Raw genomic sequence first — 26,301 nt, 5'->3', positions numbered from 1 at the left:
AATTTAAAGTGCTTTCAAACTTTGGACCACTTCCACAATTTTCACTTTGTAGAGAATAGAATACAAATTACAATGATGCTCATACACCACGTCACAAATTTTTGAGCCACAAAAGGGGTCAATTTATAAGATAGAGTGGATTGTCGTCTTCCATCCAAGTTGAAAGTGAGATCGTATGTTAGGATCTTAAATGTCCCACATGTCTTACACTAAGGCTGTCAATTTTTGACACCATCTGCAAACCCAACATGAAATTAAATAGTTATGATTAAAAAGTTTGACATGTTTAATTAAATGAGTTGAGTTGTTGACCTATACATTCTTATATTCATGTTTTGACACGATCCAAACCCGATACGCGACATAATAGTAGGCAATTTTTGACATCACTCGTGAACTCGACATGAATCTAATACAAAATTAGAGGGTTAGAATTAAGAGGTTTAACCCATTTAATTAAATGAGTGGGGTTATAGTTGACCTATATAGTTTCTAACATGCTTCGACTGAATCCGACATGCGAACACGAATTACTACCACTCTCTTACACCGATAAGCCTTTCCATATTTCTGCTGGGCCTACTCAAATCAAACCCAACCCACTCTTCCAGGTCCAAAGAAGCAGAATGGGTTCGCTTATTAGCAGTTGCACCCGTAATAGCAGTTGAACCGCGATAGGCTGACTGAGGTTCAATCTCCAACCTCCGTTCACTCTTCCGCCATGGCCACAATCAACTTCTCTCCACTTCGCACTTCCCCCTCTCTCTGCTCACGTTCTTCTCGCTCTCCCCAAAACGCTCCTAAACTTTCACTCTATTCACACCCCAGACCCTCCCGCACTTTCCCTTCCATTTCTCTGAAATCCAACAGCACAGCTAAACCTCGCGCCTTAACAATCACTTTCGCTCACAAGAACCTATCGGAAACAGAGCTAGTCTCCGTGCCGCCGGAAGCAGAGGATGTCGCCGGAAAGTTTCCGTCATATGCCGGCGTTTACGCCGTTTACGACCAGAACGACGAGCTTCAGTTCATTGGCATATCACGGGATATTGCGGCGAGCGTTACTATTCACCGGAAATCGGTTCCGGAGCTCTGCTGCTCCGTCAAGGTATGCCATTTTTAAGGTTTTGCAAAATTATTTGCCCTTTTTTCTTACCCTAAATATTCAATAGTGCCGTGGAAGATTCGCATTTTGAAATGATAGCTTTGTGAGTATTCTGTAAGGCATAGAGGATACGGTAGCGTTTTAATGATAAGATTGTTTGCTTATTGAGTGCATTTAGCAAGCTTCTTGTGGCCTTTGGATTGACATTGACGTTAGCTAATTACTAGTGAATTATTCTAATTGAATTGGAGTATTTTACTTATTTGCTATTGCTTAGGGTTAGGGTTTAACATTGGGAACTTTTTTAGACTCTGATAGGCTGAGAAGTTATTACAAGTTGGACAAAACTGAATTTCTCTTTCGGCCGTACTCCTCAAGCATGTGACATTTGTCAACAAGTTGTAAACGAGTTTTAGGTGTACCATTACTCTAATAAGTTCTGTGATGAGAACCCAGTTTTAGGTGTACCATTTAGTCTTAATTAAAGACTAAATTCATCCTTCAATAGTTTGTAATTTTACTTATCAAAAAAATAAGTTCTGTGATGAGAACCCAGCATCATGATAGTCGGGTTGAGCTTGGTTGAACTTACTATTGCCAAGCTTGAGAAAGAATGTTTCAGCTGCAATGATGCTTAAGCTCCACTGAAGCATGATTTGGCTGTAGGGACCAAGCTGAACATTCGAAATACCTGCCTTTGATGATATCCCTCCTGCATGTTCTAGGATTTGATCTCACAATCTCTAATGAGTGTGATGGTACTCAGAGTAATAGAACTATAATAAATTCCACCTATTATTGAGATTTCAGATATCTACAAGTCATGCAGTGTAATTAAGAGTAATAGATTATTAAATATAATATCCATTCACAAGCTTCGAACTTGAAAAGATTTTTCCCAATAATGAGATTGACTGATACAAGTGAATCTACCTACTATGTTTTTTACTTCTTAACAACATGCTCCAATAACAATGTCTACATTCATGCACAATAATTAAGAGAGTTATATATTTGCCTACCAGTGACTTTATTTGCAAAAATTTCTAGAATAGGTCGGGGTAGTGGATGATCCTGAAAGAACAGCTCTTACCCAAGCTTGGAAATCATGGATGGAAGAACACATAAAAGCCACTGGAAAGGTCCCACCAGGCAATGAAACAGGAAACACCACCTGGGTCCGGCAGCCACCAAAGAAGAAGGCTGATCTTCGACTGACACCTGGCCGTCATGTCCAACTCACGGTCCCTATGGAGGAACTCATCGATAAGTTGGTAAAGGAGAGCAAGGTGGTAGCCTTTATCAAGGGCTCAAGAAGTGCACCACTTTGTGGATTCTCGCAGAGGGTGGTTGGCATCCTTGAAAGCGAGGGGGTGAATTATGAAACTGTTGATGTCCTGGATGAAGAGTATAATTATGGATTGAGGGAGACACTGAAGAAGTATAGTAACTGGCCCACATTCCCGCAGATATTTGTGAATGGTGAATTGGTTGGGGGTTGCGATATTCTGACATCCATGTATGAGAAGGGTGAACTTGCTAGTTTGTTCAAGAAGTAATTGCTCAAGTCTCTCGGCAATTGGTCTTCTTGTAGAAGGGGATAGTGTAGAAGAACAAGTCTCTCGGCATGGAACCATGTATGCGGTAGTTGAGGTCAATGTCTGTTTAACTGTACTAAACAATTTGGCGTATCTCAGGCAGAAACAATAAAATCTTTGATGCAAAAATAAAGGCTTTATCAGTTTCCCACGACATTTCTATGTTGTATTAACTTAAATCGTCTCCGCAGAATAAGTATCAGAAATTAAAGGTCGATGGGAAGAAACTTAGAATAATATGGAAAACCTAAAATAAAATGGTTCGGGGCTGTTTTTGGTACTCTTTTGAACTGAAGTATCTTGCATCCATGACAGTAAAATCTAAAGCTGATTGAACAAACTAAATGGCTAAAATATTAAGTCCCTCCAGAGGCTTAATTAATAAACTGTAAGTGGCAAACAAGTAAAAGATTCAGTCAATATGGCTAAACGGTAATTGCACAGGGGATATCGGATCATGAAGCAAAAAAGAGAGGCACTTGGTATGGACAAATAGAGAAAAAGGTGAAGGAGATGTACATGTGAACTAAAAATATGAGTGAAATATATCCGAAAGCAATCTCTCCTGTTATGGCATCCAAGCTTCCCTGTTGTTGCTGCTGCAGGCGACTCTCCATGCAATTTACTCAGCTACTTCAAAACCCACCATTCCGGTGATTCTTTCTTAATCTTCAGGCCAAAAAGATATTGGACTTGATCAATGCATTGGGTTACTTCCCACTTTTTTTTTTCTTTTTTTTTGAGCTCTATAAATGACATTATTTGGTCATTTGTTGGGATCCACCACCCTTTCCTCATGTATTTATTTAGTTTTGATGAAATTTATCTTATCTATAAAAAAAAAATAAATAAATAATAACTAGATTAGAGCAAAAAAGAATACATCACCACATAGTAGCCCCAATTCAAACACAGCACAAATTGGTTACTAATTTCAATGTTACAAAAATGCAATATAATTAAACATCACATTAGGGCTCCATCTCCAAATTGTTTCTAAGATATACTTTTCCAATCCCTTTTTCTAACAGTTTCACCCAAAATTATCACCCTAAATATAGTGAATGATCCTTGTAAAGTCACTACAATGGATATTACTGAAACAACAGCCACTTTGATAAGCCAACACTATTTTTTTTAATGACCTAAAATCTCACCAAGGCAAAGCCCTTCAAGCCCACCTTTTGGGAGTAAAACCTAGGATACATTATCATACCCGTCAAAACCATATTAGGCAATCCAGGGAAACTCCTAGTACGGAACTAAACCTAAAGGCTCCGTTTGCCAACAGCGCGGAACAGCACTGTAGCTAGAACGGTACTGTTCCAGCTACAGTGCCATCTCATATGTGCAGGTTGTGCAGTCAAAAATCGCACATAGTTTTCAATAACAAAACTTAAATTATTCATACCTCCCACACCCCAACTAACAAGTAACCGGATAATGACAACTTAAATTATATATATATATATATATTTTAAAAAAATGAAAAATATTAAAAAACTTAAAAAAAATAAAAAAAACAATGGAGGAGAAACAGATCGAGGTGGCTCCTTGGCTAAAATGGGGCGGCCGAACCACCCCATTTTTGGCCAAGGGGGTGGCTCTGATCTAGGGGTGGTCGAACCACCCCCATGGCCAAAAATTAAAAAAAAAAGGGGACCGGGTGCATTTGGGGGTGGCCGGACCACCCCCAAGGGGCTGGGGTGGTTTCAACCACCCCACACCGACTGTATGGGGTGGCCGAAACCACCCCCAGCCCTTGAGGGTGGTCCGGCGACTCCCAAATGCACCCGATCCCCCACCCCCCTTTTTTTTTTTTGGCCTTTTAGGGGTGGCCGAAACCACCCCCATATCGGCCAGAGCCACCCCCTTTTAGGGGTGGCCGAACCACCCCATTTTTGGCCAAGGAGCCACCCCGATCTGTTTCTCCCTTTTTTCTTTTTTTCTTTTTTTTTTTTTAAATATTAATATTTTTCATTTCATATATATATATATATATATAATTTAAGTTGTCATCATCCGGTTACTTGTTAGTTGGAGTGTGAGAAGTATGAATAATTTAAGTTTTGTTATTGAAAACTGCGTGCGATTTTTTACTGCACAACCTACACATATGAGATGGCACTGTAGCTAAAACAGTACCGTTCCAGCTACAGTGCCGTTCCGCGCTGTTGGCAAACGGGGCCAAAATGTCCAAGGCTCATCCCAAGCCCACCCTTTGACCACTAGGCTGTACCTTTACTGGTAACACTGCAATATTTTATCAAATGAACAAGACACTAAAGCAAGCTAAAACTGGGAATTTCTTTTCATTTACAATGTATACAATTATCAGATCTGTGTATTCAAAAATGTGGGAATACTTGGACATAGCTTAGTCAAGAGAGGGCTTTCAGAGGGGGCCAACAGTATGTTACAGTTAAGGGAAAGGAGCGTAAGGAAATGTTAAATGGCACTTTAGCCGTAAATGGTCGTGACCAAGAAACCACAGGTTTTGCTTGGTGGGCCGGGAATGCCTGGCTCACTATGTGCTAGATGTAAGACAAGCCAATCTTTGCCAAATCTTCCTGCCCCGTCGGTTTGAAATGTAATGGCCTCCTAAAAAATTGGAGCTAAGAGGAGAAAAAAACAAAAAAGAGCTGATGTGGAGATCACACAACTTAGAGGTGCTACAAATCCTTATTTCTCCTTATACCTGTGGGGATACCATAACATACTGGTGATCCCCCGATCAAGAAGGGGAGTGTGCAGGCTTCACGGGCCTGAGACATGAATGATCCAATCTTTGGTCTATGGTCACAGAAGTCCTTAAACGAACTTGTTTCACAAGTTTCAGGTGATTTCTTCCTTCGGGCTTTCCTCTTTCCATTACCTTTATTGCCCCTTATGGTCATGGCCTCAAATTCTTCCGCTACTAAATTGCACTGGGCACAACCTAAAGGATTAGATCTTTCTCTCAACCAAGCATCAAGCATGGCCTTCCCAAATCGGTCAATATCCTTGTCTGTCACTTCCCATAGATTCGCAACAATGACAGGAGAACCAGCTAGCAGATAGGATAGCGGAGTACCTTGTGGAATGTAACACCCATTCAGTGTCAAAGAACCGCTACTGCATCCCATCAGGAGAGTAGCAGCACAGTTTTCAAGTTTTTGAATCTCATGCCTGGGAATGTACTGTGCACCTGCACCACCATAGAAAATTGAAATTCAACATAACTGAAGGGAAAATTTGTAAATCAAATTAAGAGTGACATAAGGAATGGAATGGATAAAGCATGTATAAACTCAACGAGAATAATATGTTTAATCGAGTGTACCACTTCCATGGCCAAAATAAATAAAGAGGTCACGGCTTTTCAAGGCTACAACCAATTCTTCAGCTGTTGGTGCAGATCCAGCCTTCCCCTGAGGATGTATTTACATGAGAAACAAACAAATTATGCAATGTATTTGATTTCATACATGGCTTGATGAGGAATAGCTTCCAATGTTCTCAAAAACTGATTCTACTGCACTGTCCAAAGATGGGATGCATGAGCAAAAGTATAAATACATATATATGCATGCTAAATTACCAGTTGTTCCAAAAACTTAAAACTGATAAGAAGAGATAAATTTAATCACTTAATCATTAGTTTAACACTCTCCCTCACGTGTGGGCTCAAACTCCCTTTTAATAGGTGATGCCCAGCACGTAGAATATTTTAATTAAATGGGGGGTGAATTGACGGAGTCAAGGTTCGATCCTAAGACCTTTGGCTCTAATATCATGTTAAATTACCAGTTGTCCCAAAAGCTTAAGCTGATAAAAAGAGGTAAATTTAATCACTTGATCATTAGTTTAACAATGCGTACATAGTTTGATGAGGGATACCGTCCAATGTTCTCAAAAACTGATTCTATTGCACTGTCTAAAGACAGGATGTACGAGCAAAAGTATAAATGCATGTATGCATACATTTACAGATGCAACAAAAAAAAAAAAAAAAGCGCCAGTACATTTGTAGCTGTTCTCTATGTATGCATGTATGCTGTGTAAAGGGCACAATGCCATACAGAGTGCAACAATATTATTTATTCTAATAATCTTTCATTTTCTTTAATGACCAAAGAAGCAACCAGGAAATTACCTCCAAGTTTTGATCTCTAAACCAGTTCTCAAATTCAACTTGTGTGCTACTGAGATCACCACTGGGATTCAATAGGTAAAATGCATCCAAGGGATCTATCAGAGGAAAGTTAGCAACAAACTTTCCAACTTGCTCTTGATGCTGATGGCTTCTATCAAGTGCTACAGAGATGCTGCCAACAGAAGGCATGCGATAAACCTCCTGGTTTCTTAATATTGGAAAATTCTCCCATGGAAGCATCTGTTAAAACCAATGAGCTTGTTCAAAAACAAAGGGTACAAAAATAGGATAAATCATCCCTCCATTCCCAAAAGGGTACAATAAAAAAAAATTAAAAAAAAAAAAAAAAAAAAAAGACTAGGCCCAATCCAGAAATGCATTGAATGCTTAGTTTGCCTAGATAAACAGGGGAAAGACATCCCTAAAACAACAAATTTCACTTACAAATACATGTCAAAGACCACAGATGAAGCAATCTTGAGTAATCAATTAGGAAACTTTCATTCTAGGCAAGCACTTTGTAGAGAACACGTCTACGAAGTATGCAATATAGCTTAGGAATTTTAAGACCACAAAACCCTATATTCAATTACTTGCTGCCCAGAAAAAATAATAATTAATAATTGCTATTACCAGGTCACTAGATTAACTAAAGTCAATTCCAAAATCATTTAGGTGGAAAAATAAAACACAACTTTTCAAGATTAACTTCTGGCTCAGCAAAACTAAGACGAAAAATGTAAAATCAAAGACACACCTGCACCTCACAGTCCAACACTAGAATTATTGGCTCTCTCTTTACAGAGTCTTCCCCTTCAAGCTCGCTCATTGCTTCCTGTATTAATTGGAAGGCAAACTCAGACTGTTGGTCAACTCCATAGGACGCATTAGACGATGTCCCACACTTTGCTTTGTCAAAACATCCTACTCTACCAACATAACAACCTCTCCTTGGGCACAGCTGTGAAATACATGCTTCTTCTTCAAAGTCATACTTGGAGCCTCCAAGAATAACCTTAAGAAGACTCTCATTTACTTCCAGTTTGCACTTGGATTTTAGATCGCACATCAGTTTCTTATGTACCAAGTCCAGGCGCTTGCGGTTAGACCATTCTCCCAAGAGCACATATTTCCAGGGACCAAACCATGAATCTTCTAAGTTCCTGGTGAAAGACATCAAGCAAGTACCAACCGTTAAGCAGTGAAATTTTCTCAAAGGCCATTAATAGAAGAGCGTAACTTAAAAATTATTTATTACCTAAACTAAATCTATCAATTATAGAATAAAAATGGGAACAAAGTCCAGATAAGTTTGCCTATTCCCAAATCACTAATGCGCCCATACAAGTCCAAACAGAGTAAGAAGCTTACATATATCAAGGAGGCATTCAAATATAAAAGAGAGTGGTAACTACCTCAGAAATTTACCAAGACGACAGTCAAGCTTCTTTCTCCACATCCACCATAATGTCCTATTCCTTTTTGTATCTTCTAAAGGAAACTTTGATGATGATAAGTAATTCTCCTCCAATATCCGCTTAAACACAGGAGCTACATCATCAACGACAGTGGAACCCCAGGGACAGTGCCAATGTTTATCCACATCCTTGCTCTTCCAAAGCTTACCACTATCAGAGTTAGCATCATCATCTGAGGCTTCTGCTACAATTTTGCAGTTTATTTAAGATGTTAACCAACAAGTACTAGTATTGTGTGAGATGCTGTGAATTTGGATTGCTCTGTTAGGCAAAATACCTTCTATAACAGGATCCACTGGCAGAAGTAAAACGACAGGTTGACTCTTAGAGTTCATGCGCGACACTAGCATCCATGCATGGACGCATGTAGGATAAAGCAGCAAATCCTTTAGTAGACTAGCATAAGCACCTCCAAGCAAACTTATACAAACCATTGTCATGTCAGGAAGGTCCACAAAGAATTTTGTTACAAATTCTTCAAGATCTTGAATAGAGTCAGGTGCAAGCCTGCAGCAGGAAAAACAGACTGATTCAGTTAAGAGTGTGATTTGGTGTTTCACTGTAAGAGCAGCAGCTACAACCTGAGCTGGTTGCTTGTTTCTTCTCTGCAAGTTGAGCCAGGAACATATGAGGCCTGAAAATAGCACTTAATAAACTATGAAACAGTACGGGCTAATTATACACTGAAGAAACAGAAAGCAGCTATTGAAAAGAATAATTGCAAAATAGGTATGCTAATCTGCAGGGAAAAACATGTGTTGTAGGTAACGATATTCCAGTTACAACTAGTTAACAAACAAATGTGACATGTACAATGGGGTATGGACAGCAAATTTTCAAATGATTGTTCATTTCCTAAGTGAGCAAGAAATTTCCTGCAGAGAAAAAAATAAAATAAAATAATTTACCGCTGCTGTCAGAACAGACAGTAGCAGGGAGGAAGGACAACCATACAACTTCAGTTGAATGATTGAAGTCCTTGGAACTCAATTGGAACAATATGTATTCCATTGGAATAGATTTTTCAGATTCCTAATTTCTCTCATATATTTGTTCAACATAGGCAAAATCAGAACAAGTGTTTCAACTGTAACCTTGTGATGCACACATCTATAAACCTAGATTTTAGTATTCAACTATCTCATAAATAGTAAAAAAGAAAATCCCAATTAAATTTTCTGCAAACATCCTCAAAGATGCAATTGACAGCTACATTGTTGTAATTTATGGGACATTTGCCTCGAGTTTATTGAAAATATATTTTTTTTAATAGGTAATGATATTTATTTTATTAAAAAGCGTAAGGTTCCCCTAAGTACACAGACAATATACACAAGAGACTCCAAACGAGCAAAAAACCCAAACGAAGTTATAATTTGAGAATGTTTGATGTGGAAGTGAAAACTGCACTAATCATAAAGTGATAGTCACAAAGAGCCAAACAAAAGCTAAGGAGAAGAAATGAAACAAGTAAAAAATTCCTTCAATCTCCATTTCTTTTAAGCAAAAATTTTATCTATTAAATAATGCATGCAGTGACCTCATATGCGTCCTTAAAGTCTACTACGCTTATCTCATGTGCTATCTAAATCGATAACACAAGTTTATCTCTTCTCCCTTTGTGTCTTTTTTTAAGTATATAGAATCAAGAGGTATAAACTTTGCATGCATATTTAAGAAGGTATAGCCTAAATCTGTACAACTGTTTGTTATCTGAAAATGCCTGGAAAAGGCAGGAAAAAAGAAAAAACCTAACCAGCACCAAATAGATAATACAAATCGGTAAAACGATGAACACATAAAATCAAATAAAGGGGAAGATTCACATGACTTGGCATGCATGACAACATATTTGTGATTAACAATATCAAGTAGTTGGTCCAAGAAGTGTAGCAGTTGGTTAGGGAAACAAATAAGCTTGTGACATACCTCAGCATCCACAAGTTGGACTTTGCATCTCCCAGTCATATTTGAAAAGAACTGGTAACTTAGATGAGTGCCAAGTGAAGCTTGATGAAAATATGAAGCCCAATGATTTTCAGAGAGTGCTTTGCAGGAAGAGAATAACGGAAAAAGCTCAGTTGAGGCAGAAAGTACATATACGGTAGCAAGTAATTGAGAAACCTGTTATAGCATTAAATGTTAATGGCTAATCATCTTCATGATTACAGGAAAGGACTTCAGAGCATAAGAGCATTTAAAAGTCAAAAATAGTAGGAAGCCTATAAATTGCAACACATGGAAGCTAAGGTAAAAATGGAAGTCAACTTGAGGAGAACATAAGTGTTTAAAAGTCAAAAACAGTAGGAAGATGCTTGTAATTGCAACACATGGAAGCTAAGGTAAAAATGGGATCCAACTTGGGCAGATTTATAATAATTGAAGTCCAATACAGTATGGTTTGCACAGAACAGGACCTACACTGTATCAAACTTGAACTGTAAGCAGAAGTCCAAATCCGTTTCACTCACAAGGACACAAGTATCCATATCCCCATATCAAACTCACAAAATCCATACCACGCAAAAAGTCATATACCAATCCCATCCAATCTAAAACCCATTTTTGTATATGAATTAATGAGGGAAATTTAGATAGAAATAGATCATCGTTAAGAGGACCTATTTAAGTCCACAAATGGGAATTAGACACAAACCAATTCATCTTAAATAGTAAACCATAACTAAAATTCCTTAAAAATCTTTATATTAGGTTCCAAATCCAAAATAGACAAATATAGACCTGATGAATCTCTGTTTCAACAAATCCATTCGATTCCCCAATAAATCATCAAGCACCTTTTTCAACAATTGAGCTTTCTTGGTAAAATATCAGTGGTGAAAAAGATCATACATCTGGAAAAAGTTTTCACATCAATCAAAAAGCTTTGAATAAATCTTATAGCAAAGTCAGATTATCCAAAACTATCTTTCCACAGAATGAAATCTCCACCCCCTTTTCTAACAAATTAACCAGATTTTTGTCCTGACTACAATGATGAGGTTAGGGTCCTTCAAAAATAATTTAGAGAAACATGAGTGGAACAAGTAACTGCGACTCTATTTGTGCTTTTAAAGAAAGGGAAGAAAAAAAGAAAGACAAAAAGGCATCAAAACTCAAGATAAAGAAAATTCAGACAAAATTTGACCTTCTGAAGTAGTACAGGAACCTCACGGCAGAGAACAAAGGCCAGCATCAACCAAGACACTAATTGTGGCAAATGAATGTTAAATAGATCACAGCAAGTTGTCCTGGCGACAAAACAAACAAAAAGAGGAAGGCCAGAGAAGTCAGTTATCAAAACTTAATAGCAATAAAGCAGCTATTACTGCAATTATACATAGAGAAAATACATTTATTTTAACAACGTACATACATGCTTACTATGTGGTAGACAAGCATGCAACCCTGAGTGAAGAGATAGTAATCTCTCAAACCTACCAACTAGGAGAATACCGTGTGTGCACACACAGGCATATAAATATTTTTTTGATAAGTACACAGGCATATAAATTTAATACAAGAAAGAAAACAATCTCCTTTCAACAAAAATTTTCACTTAGATACCACATCTTCAAGGGGGATATAAAAAAAAGGAAAAAAAAATTATTGTCCTCTGTAACACTAAAAGAACATTGCTTATTCAGTAGGCATGATGGCCCTCGTCAAAAGAGAACATGATTAAAGTAATATAACTTAGAAATGTCATGTCCCTGAGAATCAGACATATTGAATCCCATAAAAACTCATGAATGCAAGGTCATGACCATTCCTATGAATGAATAATACGTTAGAATCAACAAATCTTATTAGAATCTGCCATAGGTATGTCTTCATAACATTGTTCATTGTTAAAAATTCTTCGTGTGAAATAAGGGAAGTCGGAAACACAAATTAAACTTGTATGCATATGAATAAAGTGCATATCACACACAAAAGTACCTACAGTTACACAGATACCTGGTATCCTTGGAATGGTAATTCTTTAAAGAAAACCAACATATATTGTAAAGTATTACTGCACGCTCAACAGTGAATGCATCTCCTGCAATCTCCTTCCCAATATAATCAAGCAAGGATGTGAGAGGAACAGAAGAGCAAGTATGACCAAATGGATTTCTGCTAACTAGGACCGATATGCTTTGGAACAAAACTTTATGTGTTTCATGAATCTGACCACGATTCCCAAAGCATTTTCCTGAAAATGAAAAATAACAGTGATAACTATAGTTACAATAAGCATATAAAAAGAAGCAATAAAGGAAACTAAAGTCCACAGATAATGGATACTTCTAATTAGTCGCCACTTGCTAGAATGAATTAAAAGAAACAAAAGCTTATCTCTTCACCAAATACACTATGCAAATCCCTACTGGTTCAGGTTTGGTTTTCTGGTTGATAGAGCTTGGTGCTGGTTTCTGGTATTGGTTTCAGTAGTTTTCAAGCACATAGCCTTCTTTTCAAGAATGGAAAAACAGGAGTTCTAAGAAGTGGGCATAGGTTGATTGCTGTCACTTTGGCTACAATGCAGGCTCTAACTCTTAATCTCAAAACCCAGCTCCAATTCACAAAGCTCCAGTTGCATTGGCTGAAATGTATGTCAAAGAAGGCTTTTTACTAATGGACACAAACTATTTTATGCGGCCATGGTTGTACTAAATTCCCACCACCTAATCAATGTCATCCATCACCTCTCTCTCACCTAAGCACCAAAAATGCTATCTCTATGAAATCCAAGAGTTTAAAAGAGAAAATGAAATTAAAAAATGTAGAAGTTAAGAGAAATTCTAAGATCTAGTGATGGGCTTTGGAGGTGGTGCAATGGTGCCATGTCCAGTGTGCACATGGAGTGTTGGTTTAAGGGGGTGTTTTGGCACTTCAGACTCAGTGTCTTTATGTGAAGCCATTTCATAGGATGGGCTTTGCAAGTGTACTGGGTGCTACTCTGTTATGCGCTATTCATGGTGCTACTGTAGAAAATACTTTATTTGAAGATGGTGATGGTGTGAATACATTTCGTGCTTTTAACCAAAGTAAATAGGAATGCACAACAACATATCACCAATTTGAGAGTAACTTGATTTAAGGTACAAGCATGGCACATGTTTGCTTTATAGGGTACCAGTACAATAAGGGCCAATTCACAAAAAGTGTTTGTGTGAGATAATGCTCGTGGATAAACAGAGTAAATATTACTCATACCTATTCCAGTGAGTAGCCTTAGTAAAAGTCGTCGCCGAACAACCTCCCACTTCATATGTACAAAATTATTCAATAACCCAGATTCCATAACTGCCATCGAAAGACATTGCCAACACCACATGTTGTTGGAAATGCATTTTACTTCACAACCAAAAGCAACTGTACAACTTTTTGTTACTAGGAGTAACTCCCCCTGACAAAGCAAGTCAGAGCTATCACACACATCATTGCCTTTCAAATATCCTGAACGGCCAACTTGTGACTCACCAGATGTGCTCATACTTTGGTTCTGAGTAGAATGATATCTGGAACGAGTTAACCTCGAATTATTCTCAGGAATTTTCTCCTTTAGCTTAGGTTTTGGAGCTTTCTTTCTAGATGTTTTGGCTTCGGTCTTGACTTTTGGCTGCTCCCTCGTGGATTTCCTAGGATCTTGTTCAGTAGCCACAAAACAAGCAGAATGATTGCTTGCACCACATTCAGCATCTTTCACAAGAGTTTTCTTAAGCATCATACTTTCAACGTTTGCTTTTTCAGGAAAACTAACACAGTTTTTCCACACAGAAAGATTTAATTTGTCAAGAGCCAATTTATACAAATTTTCAGCATGAGACAATTTCTCTACAGAAATATCTGCTGAAGTGCTATCAAAATTACTTCGTGATAAATCACCAAGATGCTGATCAACTGTTGCTTCCAGCATCAATCTACACTTTATGCAAGAAACATTCATGCTGGTATCCATCAAAATTTTCTTGGCACTTTGAAGTTCCTTCTCTGCCATTTCCCAAAGCCGTTTCTTTCGGTATAGTTTTCCTGACAAATTTAGAACATATTCGGCAAATCAGTTCAGTACCAACTCTCTTCTTAACCAAGTAGAGCATGAAGAATCAGTATTCATAAGAACAATGACTACAATAAGTAAGATCTAATACCTAAAACACAGGAGAAAGCAACTATAAATAGTGGCAAGCTCTGTAAGCAAGAGATGTTTTTTCCCCAACTTAAAAAAGTTTCAGCCTCAGCCCCATTTCCAAGTATTTCATGAATAATCCCAACCTGCATGTATATGATCATAACAACAATCCAAAATGTAAGTAAAAAAAATGGGACCACCACGCTGTTGAATTTCTGGATCCAAATGATTGAGAGAAGGACAAGTCAAACCTGAAGAGTACTTTCAAGATAACATTGAAGTACATTCCACGGACTAAGATAACAGCCTTCCCAGTCCCATGGAATAGTACCAGAGGACCAAATTTTGGTAGCAAGTGATCTGCAAACTTGGAGATTCTTAAGGCCATATGTAAGCTTCTGATTGATATCCCCGGTTTCATTGTACCTTTCAGTCTGCTGCTCAACAGAGTACTTAAATTTCTCTTGAAAAAGTTTAGTACGCAATCGATGAGCTTCTTTTGCATACGAAAGAGCCTGAAGAGTAAGAAAAACCAATACAAAACAGAAGTTTACAATGGGATACAAGAGACAAGTACATGAATAGATGAAGCCAAGCAAAATAACCCACAAAAAGTGTGCAGCATCAAGTAAATCAAAAGCAGTCTGGTGGCTTTCAAAAACTTCAAAAAATTCTAGTCAATGACCAAATGGCATCTTCTCCCCCATAAATAAGAGCTGAAGGGTGAGGTCACTGGTCAATCTCGTAGTGTGCCTAATTTGTATTACACAAAAATAAAAAGAATGGATGCTATGAGCAGGAGCCTCTAATCAACACCATACTTTTCATTAACACATTGCTGTTGCCGAACTTCCTATTATGTATATTTTGCAACTCAGTCAATTCCCACTTAAAACTCCACTAGTGGAATTCCATCTTACTCCTTTTAAGATTTATGATCACACCCTATTCTAATCTTTTTCATCACTGTTTAATGTTGCATCAATTTGCCAAAATTAAAGATATGACCTAGTACATTGAGTAACATCTAATTCCATGTTATATTATCATTACATGTAATCCCAAAGCTTCAAAAGCTTGAACTTGATTAATATATGCTAATAAAATTTTAACTTCAACTGGTGAAGACAAAGAGCCTAAAAAATCAACAATGCCATATTGATCTCATGCATTTTACATGACTTACACATTTTAGCTTCATGTTTAGGGTTTCTTTGTCAAATTATTCACTTGTTTTCTTCCATTACATTTGATGATTTATACTATTGTTTACATGGTCTTCCGTTCGCTATGTTTCTTTTACATGAGTTTGAAGATGTGGGTCTTAAACTCATCTGCATTTTCTCATCTTTTTGAAATTTTAATATTTATCATTACTTAATATATATAATAGCATCATCTTCTTTGTCATGAGTAAATCTTAAATCTCGAGTCAATCCTACAATTCAATTCTATCACTTCCATTTCATCCTAGTTAAAATCCTGATTTTAACAATCTTACTTAAAGCTGTATTCATCAATATTATGATGTATCAACAACAGCACAAAGCCAAGGAGTTCAGAATCTTGACATCCAACTGGAACATATTAAGTGCCAATTGAGTGACTTAAAAGATTGACTCAAGGTAACATAAGAAACAAAAGCAAATTGAATGCAAGTTACCTCAATTAACCTCCCGTTTGAAATTAGTCTATCACACAAATCGTAGTAGAGATATCCAGCAAGGAACACAGAACGACTGGGTACAGGAACCTATAAGAGTGAAAGATATAAGATTATTATATTATATTAGTTAGAGGTTGAAAATCAATGGAGGTTACTTCAAAGGTTCTTACACTTGAAATGAGTTCGAATGCAGCCTCTTTAACTTCTTCAACTGTGATATCTGATCTAAAAGAGCTCTCATGATTGCAAGAGCTGTGGGGATTTGAAAATAAAAATGAAAAACTCTGTTGGAAGCCAACTATCAACGGCTGGGACCCCTTCAGACAGCGTATCCAGAAATCAACAGACTTGGAAAGTTCACCACAATGATCTGATAAGTTGATGAATGCCTCATTTACAGGTGAAATGCAAAGTGCATGAGTAGTCCTTCTAGATTCCCACAGCACGGCCAAGCAATTCTCCATGGAAACACTCTTCCATCTGAATAATCTAGTCATCAGCCTATATATGTCTTGGTCAAAATCCACGCAACCCTGGGAATATCGAAGAAAAGAAAGCAATGTTGTAGATGAATTGAAACTATGTCAAGAAAGTGGCAGTAATATGTTGTAGTGCAGAACCTACAGCATCTAATTCAATCAAGAAACAAACCTTCATTGATAACAAATCAATAATATTATACAGTAATAGCATTGTATTTTCAGGCACCATAGAGCACGGTTCATCTGCAGAGCAAGGATCTGGAATAGAAATGCTCAACCATAGATTTAGGGCAGCATTTATATCTTGGAATATTTGCTGCTTGTAACAAAAACCAAGGAAAAATTTAGTAAAGAAAAATAATTGCTATTGTCACTTTCATACCAAGATAAACTAAACATGCAACGCTTTAAATCATTAATTACTCAATTCTGGAGACTAGCCTTTTAAGCATTAACACCTTTGAGTTTGGTTCAGCTTCCTGGATGCATAGTGCACGTAAGCAATATGTCACAGCTAATTGATGACAAGTTGAGATTCCACGGCTACATGTTTCACCATAGAGCTCATTCTGTTTAAGTAGATTTTTCATGTCAATCAAAAACCCAACTCCAAAAGGAACAAATGATTTACTACTAAATGTTTGATCAATGATGAAGCTATAGGAAAAAAAAAAAAACTTACAATTGTAGATATGGAATCTGACAGACACTGAATACAGTCCTTCAGACCTTCAATTCCACAGACCCTTAATCCTCTTCCCTTTCTCACTAATATTCTTGATTTTTGTAAACAAGTATCAGGTGTAATATACACATCTTTCAGGAGGATACCTATAATTTTCATTTGCATTTGCTGACAAAATTCTGGGTACAGAGCCTCCATTTCCTCATACGCAAACAGTTCCTAAACAGAATTCATGAATGAAATGTAGAGAAAATAGCTATGAGCCACATCCATATATGTATAAAGAAGGAACATAATAATGAAACCCCTATAGAAAGGAAAATTTGACAAAGAGGTCTGACCTGCTCTAAGATTAAGCCAATTGTCCGCTTCGACACTTTCACAGAAGATGAAACTATACAGTACAAGGTTGGAGAATTATCCCCCTCATCCACATTCTTATGGCGTTTACATTCCATCTGGATATCAAATACTTAATGAGGCAAAAGAACCACTGAAAAAATTACAGTTACAACAATTGAAAGCTCTAAGAACTTACCTTTACCCACTGCTTCACCAAAGGTACAGGACCTGGCAGCCTTTCAAAGACCTTTCCAGCAACACACCAATCTTCAAGGCTCTCTGAAACTGTCCTTTTCACCTTATGACTGTCACATTGATGGAGAACATCCAAAAGAAAAGCACTTCTTGTGCACGCATCATTAACAAATTCTACAATAGCATCTTCTGAAAAATCACCAACTAACTCCTCAGATTTCTGTACAAAAATCTGGCAAAGACGTTTTACACAAGTCCAAGATACCCTACAACATAGTTTCAATGCCTTTGAAGCCTGCAAACGTGACATCCATCAATAACTTATGCAAATAAAAGCTTTCAAGGCAATAGTATTGACAACACGAGAATGCTAATTGTAAGAAAATGTCAGGAATGGGAACAAAAGAACCTATCAAGAGCTATCTACTTCTCCTGCTGCTCATACAGCCTTGTCAGCCCTTCATGTTTGGTATCAATAGATTTGGTTCAGCAGTCATTTTCCATCATCTGCTATCTAATGCAGTTAAATAAAGCCTCAACATTACCCATAGAAGGCTTCTAGCTTACTTCAAACAAAAGCAATCAAACTTTTCTGGTACTAAAGAGATCAAGTACTCAATTGTCTAAGACTCATCTAGTCCACATAAAAATATCAATCAAAGTGCTTATCAAAATGTTTTAATATCCAACTTTCATATGGTAAACAGCACTTTCCTTCGCTAAACTATAAGGTCATTTCCAATGTCTCCCTAAACTTTTGAATTCGAGCAACTAACCCCCTGACTTAGGTGACTAGTTGCAATATCCCCCAGAAATTTCTCTAACCTCCTTCATGTTTAACCTTCATTTCTACATTCTTATCACATATCATAGAAAAAAAAAACAAAAACAAAAACAAAAAGCACATAATCATGTGATAATGTCATAAGCATGTGATTTAATTTTGTTTCTTAAAAAGTATAGTGGACATTACAGAAATTTTGGCGATGCTGCAACTGCCCTATACTTTAGGAGATTGATTCCTCAAATTAAAGTCTTGAGAGGTATTGCAACGTACCTATAGTTTAGGGTGGAAACAATTAAATTTTCCCTTATTCCCTATACTTAAAATCAGACTTGTCTAGCGTAAATGTTGAATCCATTTAACTTCCAACTGTCAAAAAGAGGACAGACAGCAAAGTTTTCAAGTTTTTCTGAATTCCTTTATTCCACGCTCTTGCTTAAAATGAAGTGGCAACACATCAAAGAACACCTGACAATAAAATGTTGCTGATTTTTGAAATAGTAACGCCAAAGGCTGAAGTCTTAACATTAATGAGAAAGCAACAATGCCACCTTGGTAATGCAAGTATTTTCACTCATGTATCAGACAGATAGGTTTATGTATTTTCTGAAACTTGTAACTAGTTTGAGACATTACTTCTTAAATGATATATGAATTAAACAGATTACAGATAAGCTCTCTAAGCCCTGTACATATTGTTGCAAATAGTAACCTTTGGCTAGCTCAACACCCTACCCTGGCTGCATAAAAGTCATACATTAGCAATAGCAAAGCAGGGTAATGAAAGTGAAATAATGAAATATTATTTTTTCTCCTCGACCAAAAGAACAGCAGCCAACCTAGTATGGTAATTCCCTTCACTGCCTTTGGAAATATCTCACATTTGAAAAAACCACCCTCACATTATGGAAGCAAATAAACTATTAAAACCAATATGATGTTGTTTCCGTTCACAAAATCACAATGTAACTCTAAACTAAAAAAGTTCAAGCTTGGAACAATTGTATGGAAAGAACCAGGTACAAACACAAGATACTAAAAGAGAAACTTTAAAGATCGTATAAAGATAAAATTAAAAATAAAATTACCTCTTTTACTTGCTTATTTCGGTACAAAAATACACCGATATTGTGAAAAGAAGCATATAGGTGTTTTAGACCTTGAGGTTGAATCCATTCAGTGGTAATAATGTGCTTAATTAAATGCACACTCCTCTGAAATAAGAAAGGTGAAACCCGTTAGCATAAATGAAACACATAATAACATTGCATCCTGCAACAATTAAAGAGAATCAAGAATGAATCAGCTAATGAAAGGCAGTGCTAGACCATTAAAATATAACATAATAAGCTAACCTTCATGTTAAGCTTTGTTCTGATGGAAAGGGTGAAAGAAGCGACAGCTACACTAAGTACCGCTTTGCTGTTTTCATCAGATCCATCTCTCTCACTTTCACGTGTACAACTGCTCCCATGAAGAAACAAACTCAGAAAGGCCTTATTGCTAACTTGATTGCTGTACTTAACCATGAGAGACAAAAATAGAAAAGAAAAACTTCTGAAATTAAGTACCCACTAAGTTTCAGTTCTCTGTAACTTTGCCTGATAGCATTCTTAAAGCTTCTTGCTTACTACTCTCTAGAATTGACCCTTTCAAAGGCCCCTTTTGTTGATATGTAACAGTTAAACAGAAGTAAAGAAAAGGAAATCTAAAGAAAATATCTAAAACTGTTGATGTGGGACGGAAGCACTGATACCAAATCTGATGTAGAAGAATCTGGGCAAAAACTTGTTTTAGGGTTTGGGACAAGTTATGGCTAGGATTTGGTGGGGAAAAGCTGGGAAATATTACAGAATATGTAGTTTTTAATGGTATAATAGAAAGGTAGGATTTGGAGATGAAATAAAAAGGAAAACTTAGCGTTTGGGTGGCTGTGAACAGTAATTCGAAAATTGTATTTGGACCTTTTCTTGAGATTTTTAGGAGCTACTTGACGTAGTGCATCCTGCCTGTAATATCAACTGATGCAGCGCAGGAACACCATGTTCAGCTTATGAAGAGAACTCTCAACACCCTAAATACATTCGGTTGATTGATCAAACACATAGCATTGCATTCAAGCAAAGAACGTGAAAGAAAGAACAAAAAAAAAAAAAAAACATGAACAAAATAATAGGAATCTACAATTAACTTACCTTTGACAAGAAAGAAAAATATCAGCGAACTGATGGAATATATCCTGGATTACACAGAGTCTTGTGGTAACAAAAGCATCTTCATTTTCACTAACAAGCTGTTTCCTTTCTGAATTTACTAATTCAGCTAGTGGCTGGCATAAGAATCTCAATGCGTTTAAGTAAAACAGCAGATAAGCTTTTCTATTCTTCTCTGTGCAAGCCATGTATGCCTCATAACCTGAACTCATCTGTGAACAAACCTGACCAACCGAATCTGTATATTTAACACTAGATATCACACAATTCTCTTTGCAGCCAATATGAAAGTAACCACCCAAAGAACCAAGCTGAGCAGCTAAATTCTGCAGTATATTGCCATCATCACATAAAATTCTAATTGCAGACTCATATTTAGCACCTCCAAAGGATGTGTGATCACAGCCTCTGAACTTGACATCGTAATTGATAAGATGCAAGCCAGCAGCATACACTCTCAGTATCATATCAAAGGGTGGTCTAACCTGCCAAACAATTTCAATTGCTGTTATAATGTCAGAGATTCAAACAACACCACAAATGAGAAGTGCATATTTACAGATCATGTAAACAAGATACCTGATGGAAATCACCTGCTAATTTGTTTAGATGTGTCGCCATTGTAATGCATAAGTTTGCACTTGTGGTTCGACATTTATTCGCGCAATAAGAGACAAGTTCAACATACTCTTTTCCAGTATTTTCCGTTTCAAACTGAGAAAAAAGTATATTATATATAAACATAAATAAAAAGTACAATCGAAAAACTTCAAAGTAATTTTCTCCAACAAATGAATGTTCAAACTAGCAAGCAGACAGCATAATTCCAAACTTAGAGCACTGCTTAAAAGGCTCAGAGCCAGTAAGTCACTGCAGTATCTGCTATAACTAAAAACAAGTAGGAAAATTTCCCACAAAGATAAACCAGAAACTCAAGTTTTTGGTCTTGGGTTGGCTGAGAAGAAATAACTTAAAGAGTACTAAACACTTACAAGATCCATATGATATTAAAGAGAAAAAAATGATAACACATAATGATTGTAATAAGCACTTGTCAATTATAACAGAAAATAAAGAAGGGGTGGGGGCATACATAATTACATGTAAAGTCTTGTTCAAGCATTTAGAATCTTGGTGCTCATCACTCTTTGTATTGATCCTCGCCATTAGGAAGGAAAAGAAACATATTTCATATTCCTAAATGTACTATCAAGCTTGTACTTCAAAATGCTGGTCATGATGACTGCTTTGAAGTCAACCCATTATTACAAGAGTATCATATATCTGAGCATAAAATGGATCAAGTTCAGGTTATACCAGGTGTAACTCTATGATAATGTTGTATCACTAAAAAACTTTTACATAGATTAATATTTTGAAAATCCCACTGTTAGATTACATATTTCATATGTAATAAACATTCACTCGAAATTTCATATTACAATCCAATCTATTAAATTTTATATACTTTTTATTTATAGGAAAATAAAATTTAAACAGTCTATAGGTAGATAGTTCTTGCTTAGAGAAAAAAAAAAAAGGGTAGACAGTTCTTACTTTAACCATCTCGACATTTGGCAAGCACAGAAGATAGCACATATTATAACATTTGATTTATTAAAATGATCATCCAATGAGTTGTCCAATGGTGTAACATTACAAGAGTTACGCAAGGTATAAATTGAACCTCAACCAAAGATGATAATCACTATACAATATTCTGCGACATTTCAGAAAATTGCATGATAAGAAAGTAAAAACGAGAAAATTGGTGTGTAGCAGAAGCCTCCTCCCCTTGGGGCCAATTACTTAACAAAAAAAAAAAAAAAACAGAAGCAAAGATAATGTGTTTCATAAATTGAAAACAACATGGAAGGCAAGCATAAAATTTGAGCAGAAACGTAATCAAAACATACTTTAAAAAAAGAGGCAAACTCTTAGGAAATAAGAATGTTGTTAACATGTAGCCAAAGGAGGCTCTTTCAAACCTAAACAAAAAGTAGTTAGTGAATTAACTTAGTAAAGAATAAAAGGGGGAACAATAAACAATCAGAAGGTCCAAGGTAGATCCAAAAATAAAAAATAAAAAAGTAGAATAAGAAAACTAACTGATAATAAGATGTCTAACCGTATGAAAACAGTTGAAGTCCATACAAGAGAGAAAAATAAATAAATAAAAAGGTCTAACTGGCATGGCAATGACTATATCAGTGATTTGCATAAGGCACAAAAAAACTATAAACCAGGAAATTGGAGTAGTAACTTGCAACCCACAAACAAAAAACATAGTCAAGACTCTATTGAGCTTACATGAGTTGAATACTAACTTCATTTAATACAAATGAACAAAATAAGCAAGTGACCATCTTACTTGTGCTTTACACAGTAACATATTGTTCTGGATATCACATATCATATTATAAAATATTATCAAGGAAGATAAACCTTCTAGCCAAATTCTTGACAGTAAACATAGATATAGGTGAAATTGACAATAGAAGTCTTATTTGAATCACATTCCTAATTCCTTAAGACTTCTTTCATATATAATCTTTATCAGTATTACCTTGCATTCTTGGGAAATGGTATCCAACACATAAATTAATATGTCAATGATGAGCGAGGATCTATTCTCCTGGAGCGAAAACAAAAATGAACATATCCGCCGAGCAAACTGCATGTTAAATGATGGTTAAGAAACACATAAAGATCCGCATAATAAATATGGCCAAAAATTAGATACACACCTTGTAAATTTGATCTTTCAATGATGACTTTGCATACTCAGTCAAAGTAGCATAGCAGAATGCACATACTATATTCCCATCAAAGCATGCTAGTTCCCCTAGTAAAAATAAAGAACATTTCCCCAGATACGTCACAAGCGCCCTGTGCAACTTCTCACATGCATTGGCATCTAATACCCTAACACATGAAAATTTAAATCAACCCATCAATAAACTGTTCATCCTGGTCCAAATAACCAAACTACATAGTTTTATTCCACAAAATAAATCAAATCTCAGCACTTAACGGTCCAACAACAACCTAGAACAAGTACCTTAGAAAAAATTCACAGATGGAAAAGCACAATCTGTGCTTCTAATACACATAACAAAAGGCCAAACACAATGCCTTAGGGCATTAAATTTATTCTTTGCTTGGCTACTAGGAGAAGTAGGATAAAATTGCAAAAAAATTCAAGTCCAAATCTGCCAAGTTATGATGTTTCACTTCCTAACTACAAGAGAAACTAAGCTCATCTAAATAGTTGGCAATGCTAGCCACATCCTAGTCAAAATTGAAGTATTTTTGAGAAGTCCCAAACAATTGAAAATGTAGAGCTCCAACTTCATTTTCCTTCCCTTTTTCCCACGTTTTCTCGGCAACAAAACACATAATAATATCACAAACAATCAAAACGAACCTGAACCACGGGCGAACCCCCTCTACCAAACCAAGCACCCTCCCATACACCCCACCATCCTTACTCTGTCCCACCGCCGCGCACTTCACCAGCGTCACGACCACCTCTACAACCAGCGACCCGAACTCCTTATCATCGCCTCCGTTCTCCACATCTGGAACGAACTTCCCCACCGATTTCGCCGCTTTCTTTACCCCGAAATCGATCCCCTTGAAGCTCTCCAAAACCCTAAACCCCTCTGCCTCGGCATCGTCATACCATCCCCACGCCTCCATGCAATGCACCATTCGGACCCTCTGAACCTGTACGGAATAGGGCTTGCAGGAGAGCTGGGACGACACTAACTCCAAGCAATCCAGGCAGAGTCGGTAGGCGTCGAAAAGTTCGTGGGCGAACTGTTCATTCAATTTCTGGGGATCGGAGAGGCGCTTGGGGAGGATGGATAGGGTGAGGTTGAGGAAGGAGAGGAATTTCTTGGCAAGCGGCCGGATTAGGGAGTGGTCGTTGGCTCTTTTTGGTTTATTGGGGTTCCTGAGATCTGTGAAGGGTTGTAGGTAGTCGGAGAGCAGGTGATGGATGCCTGTGGACTCGGAGAATTCGAGCTTCGAAATCAGAGAGGATTCGGCGGTTGATGCCATGGCAGTGATGTGAGAGAGAGAGAGAGAGAGAGAGAGAGAGAGAGAGTGTCGAAATGAAAAGTTAAGAGGAAGGGTGCGCTTTCATAAGGGCGCGAAGAGAGCCCGCTGAGGAATTTGATTTTAACGTAAAAAATGTTGCGCACTGTCAGTCTATTCGTGACCTGAATTTTAAAATTATTATTAGATCGCTATTAAATCATTATTAAATTTTAAATTTAATTATAATTTTAAAAATTATATCAGTAATAATAAAAATATGTGTAACATTTCTGATGAACCATTGCGTATTGGGAGACCAGAGAGGCTCCCCTTCTTACCTTCACTCTATTTGTGATTGAAATCTTGAGATCTCATATAAATAAAATCTTAAGAGTCCAAAATAATAAGAGAACACTCTAATCCAACAACATTGATCATTATGGTGGGTGCCTCCATTAGCGCCACTGTCATCGTCCTTACACAAACACAACTAGCACCATTGTCACAGTGTGTCAACTACCGTAATCTTATTTTGTATACTTTCTCTCAAACCTTCCCTTTTATATGAGATTTTAATTCCTTAATATTATGTTGTGAAGCTCACTTGCCCAAGTGGTATAATCTACAGCGGTAGTGGATTCTATTACTCTTCTTTTAAGCTATTCAAATTTTAGTAAAATTTAGACAACCTAATTTGAGGAAACCTTATTTCATCTATTTGATTATAAAACTATATATATATATATAGGGGCATATGGTTTTTTTTGGAGTAAATCACCTTCCCACCCATTTAAATTACCAATCATTTTTAAGTTGCCCAATGAACTACAACATGCCACATTTCAATTTTATTAAAACTATCATTCTTTTAAGGTTTTTTTTTTTTAAAAAAAAAAAAAAAAAAAAATCATTGAGCAGCCAAACCACCCCCAACACTAAGTGGCAAGCCGAACCACTCCCAAGTGATTTGGGGCATCCAACCTAAACACATATTTTGAGTGACTCAAGCACCCCCTATGTGTATTATGAGTAGCCAATCCACTCCTAATGGTGGTTCGACAACTATCCATAGTTTTTGATTTTTTGTATTATTTATTTGAGGGTCTACGCAGTATGTCTTACTAGTAAGGTATTTGGACCCACAACCGATAAAGTTTTATAAATTGACTTGTAGGAATTATTTAAAACTTAACATCGGAAAGTAAAGTGACATTCCTATATCATTAAAATATATATATATATATATATATATATATATATATATATATACTTTTCGTGTAGTAAGACACATTACTTTTAGAGTTTAGTTTTGTAAGATAATTTTTGGCCAATTAAACATAAAAATACGTAACAAATTTTGATTCCGTTAGCGGAATGACTTTTCCATCGTATTTTTTTTTTTTTGCCAAACCACCACTCCAGGGCGCGGAATTATCTCCCAGGCAGTTTAGTTACG

The 26,301-nt window shown here is 36.7% G+C and overlaps 2 protein-coding genes across 5 annotated transcripts; one reads left to right on the top strand and one right to left on the bottom strand.

Annotated features, from left to right (window-relative positions):
- The first annotated feature begins 646 nt into the window (after positions 1-646).
- Positions 647-2,859, top strand: CXIP2 (CAX-interacting protein 2). Its single transcript, XM_059607039.2, has 2 exons — positions 647-1,108; positions 2,161-2,859. Exons 1-2 carry the CDS (start codon positions 722-724, stop codon positions 2,662-2,664), a joined length of 891 nt encoding a protein of 296 aa, XP_059463022.2. The 5' UTR covers positions 647-721; the 3' UTR covers positions 2,665-2,859.
- Positions 2,860-4,996: 2,137 nt separating this feature from the next.
- On the bottom strand, positions 4,997-24,872 carry ESP (separase). Of its 4 annotated transcripts, none has more exons than XM_059607291.2 (27): positions 24,229-24,872; positions 23,549-23,726; positions 23,368-23,475; positions 21,381-21,515; positions 20,784-21,286; positions 19,944-20,052; positions 19,677-19,802; positions 17,806-18,099; positions 17,609-17,725; positions 17,265-17,486; positions 17,041-17,151; positions 16,752-16,898; positions 16,271-16,633; positions 16,098-16,187; positions 14,686-14,949; positions 14,454-14,577; positions 13,519-14,334; positions 12,277-12,514; positions 11,465-11,567; positions 10,246-10,440; positions 8,898-8,950; positions 8,594-8,823; positions 8,254-8,500; positions 7,596-8,001; positions 6,839-7,078; positions 6,026-6,113; positions 4,997-5,890 (listed from the first exon to the last, which is right to left on the bottom strand). In XM_059607291.2, the coding sequence occupies exons 1-27, from the start codon at positions 24,864-24,866 to the stop codon at positions 5,376-5,378; spliced, it is 6,660 nt and encodes a 2,219-aa protein (XP_059463274.2). In that variant the 5' UTR covers positions 24,867-24,872; the 3' UTR covers positions 4,997-5,375. The 4 variants fall into 4 exon arrangements, with proteins under 4 accessions (XP_059463274.2, XP_059463275.2, XP_059463276.2 ...); XM_059607292.2 differs by having other exon boundaries at positions 8,254-8,497; XM_059607293.2 differs by lacking the exon at positions 16,752-16,898.
- Between the last annotated feature and the right edge of the window lie 1,429 nt (positions 24,873-26,301).

The sequence above is a fragment of the Corylus avellana genome, chromosome 10, assembly GCF_965113065.1.
Source record: "Corylus avellana chromosome 10, dhCorAvel1.hap1.2, whole genome shotgun sequence".
In the NCBI taxonomy this organism is placed as follows: Eukaryota; Viridiplantae; Streptophyta; class Magnoliopsida; order Fagales; family Betulaceae; genus Corylus; species Corylus avellana.
The sequence above is the reverse complement of the archived record's forward strand: the minus strand, read 5'-3'. Positions and strand labels throughout refer to the sequence as shown.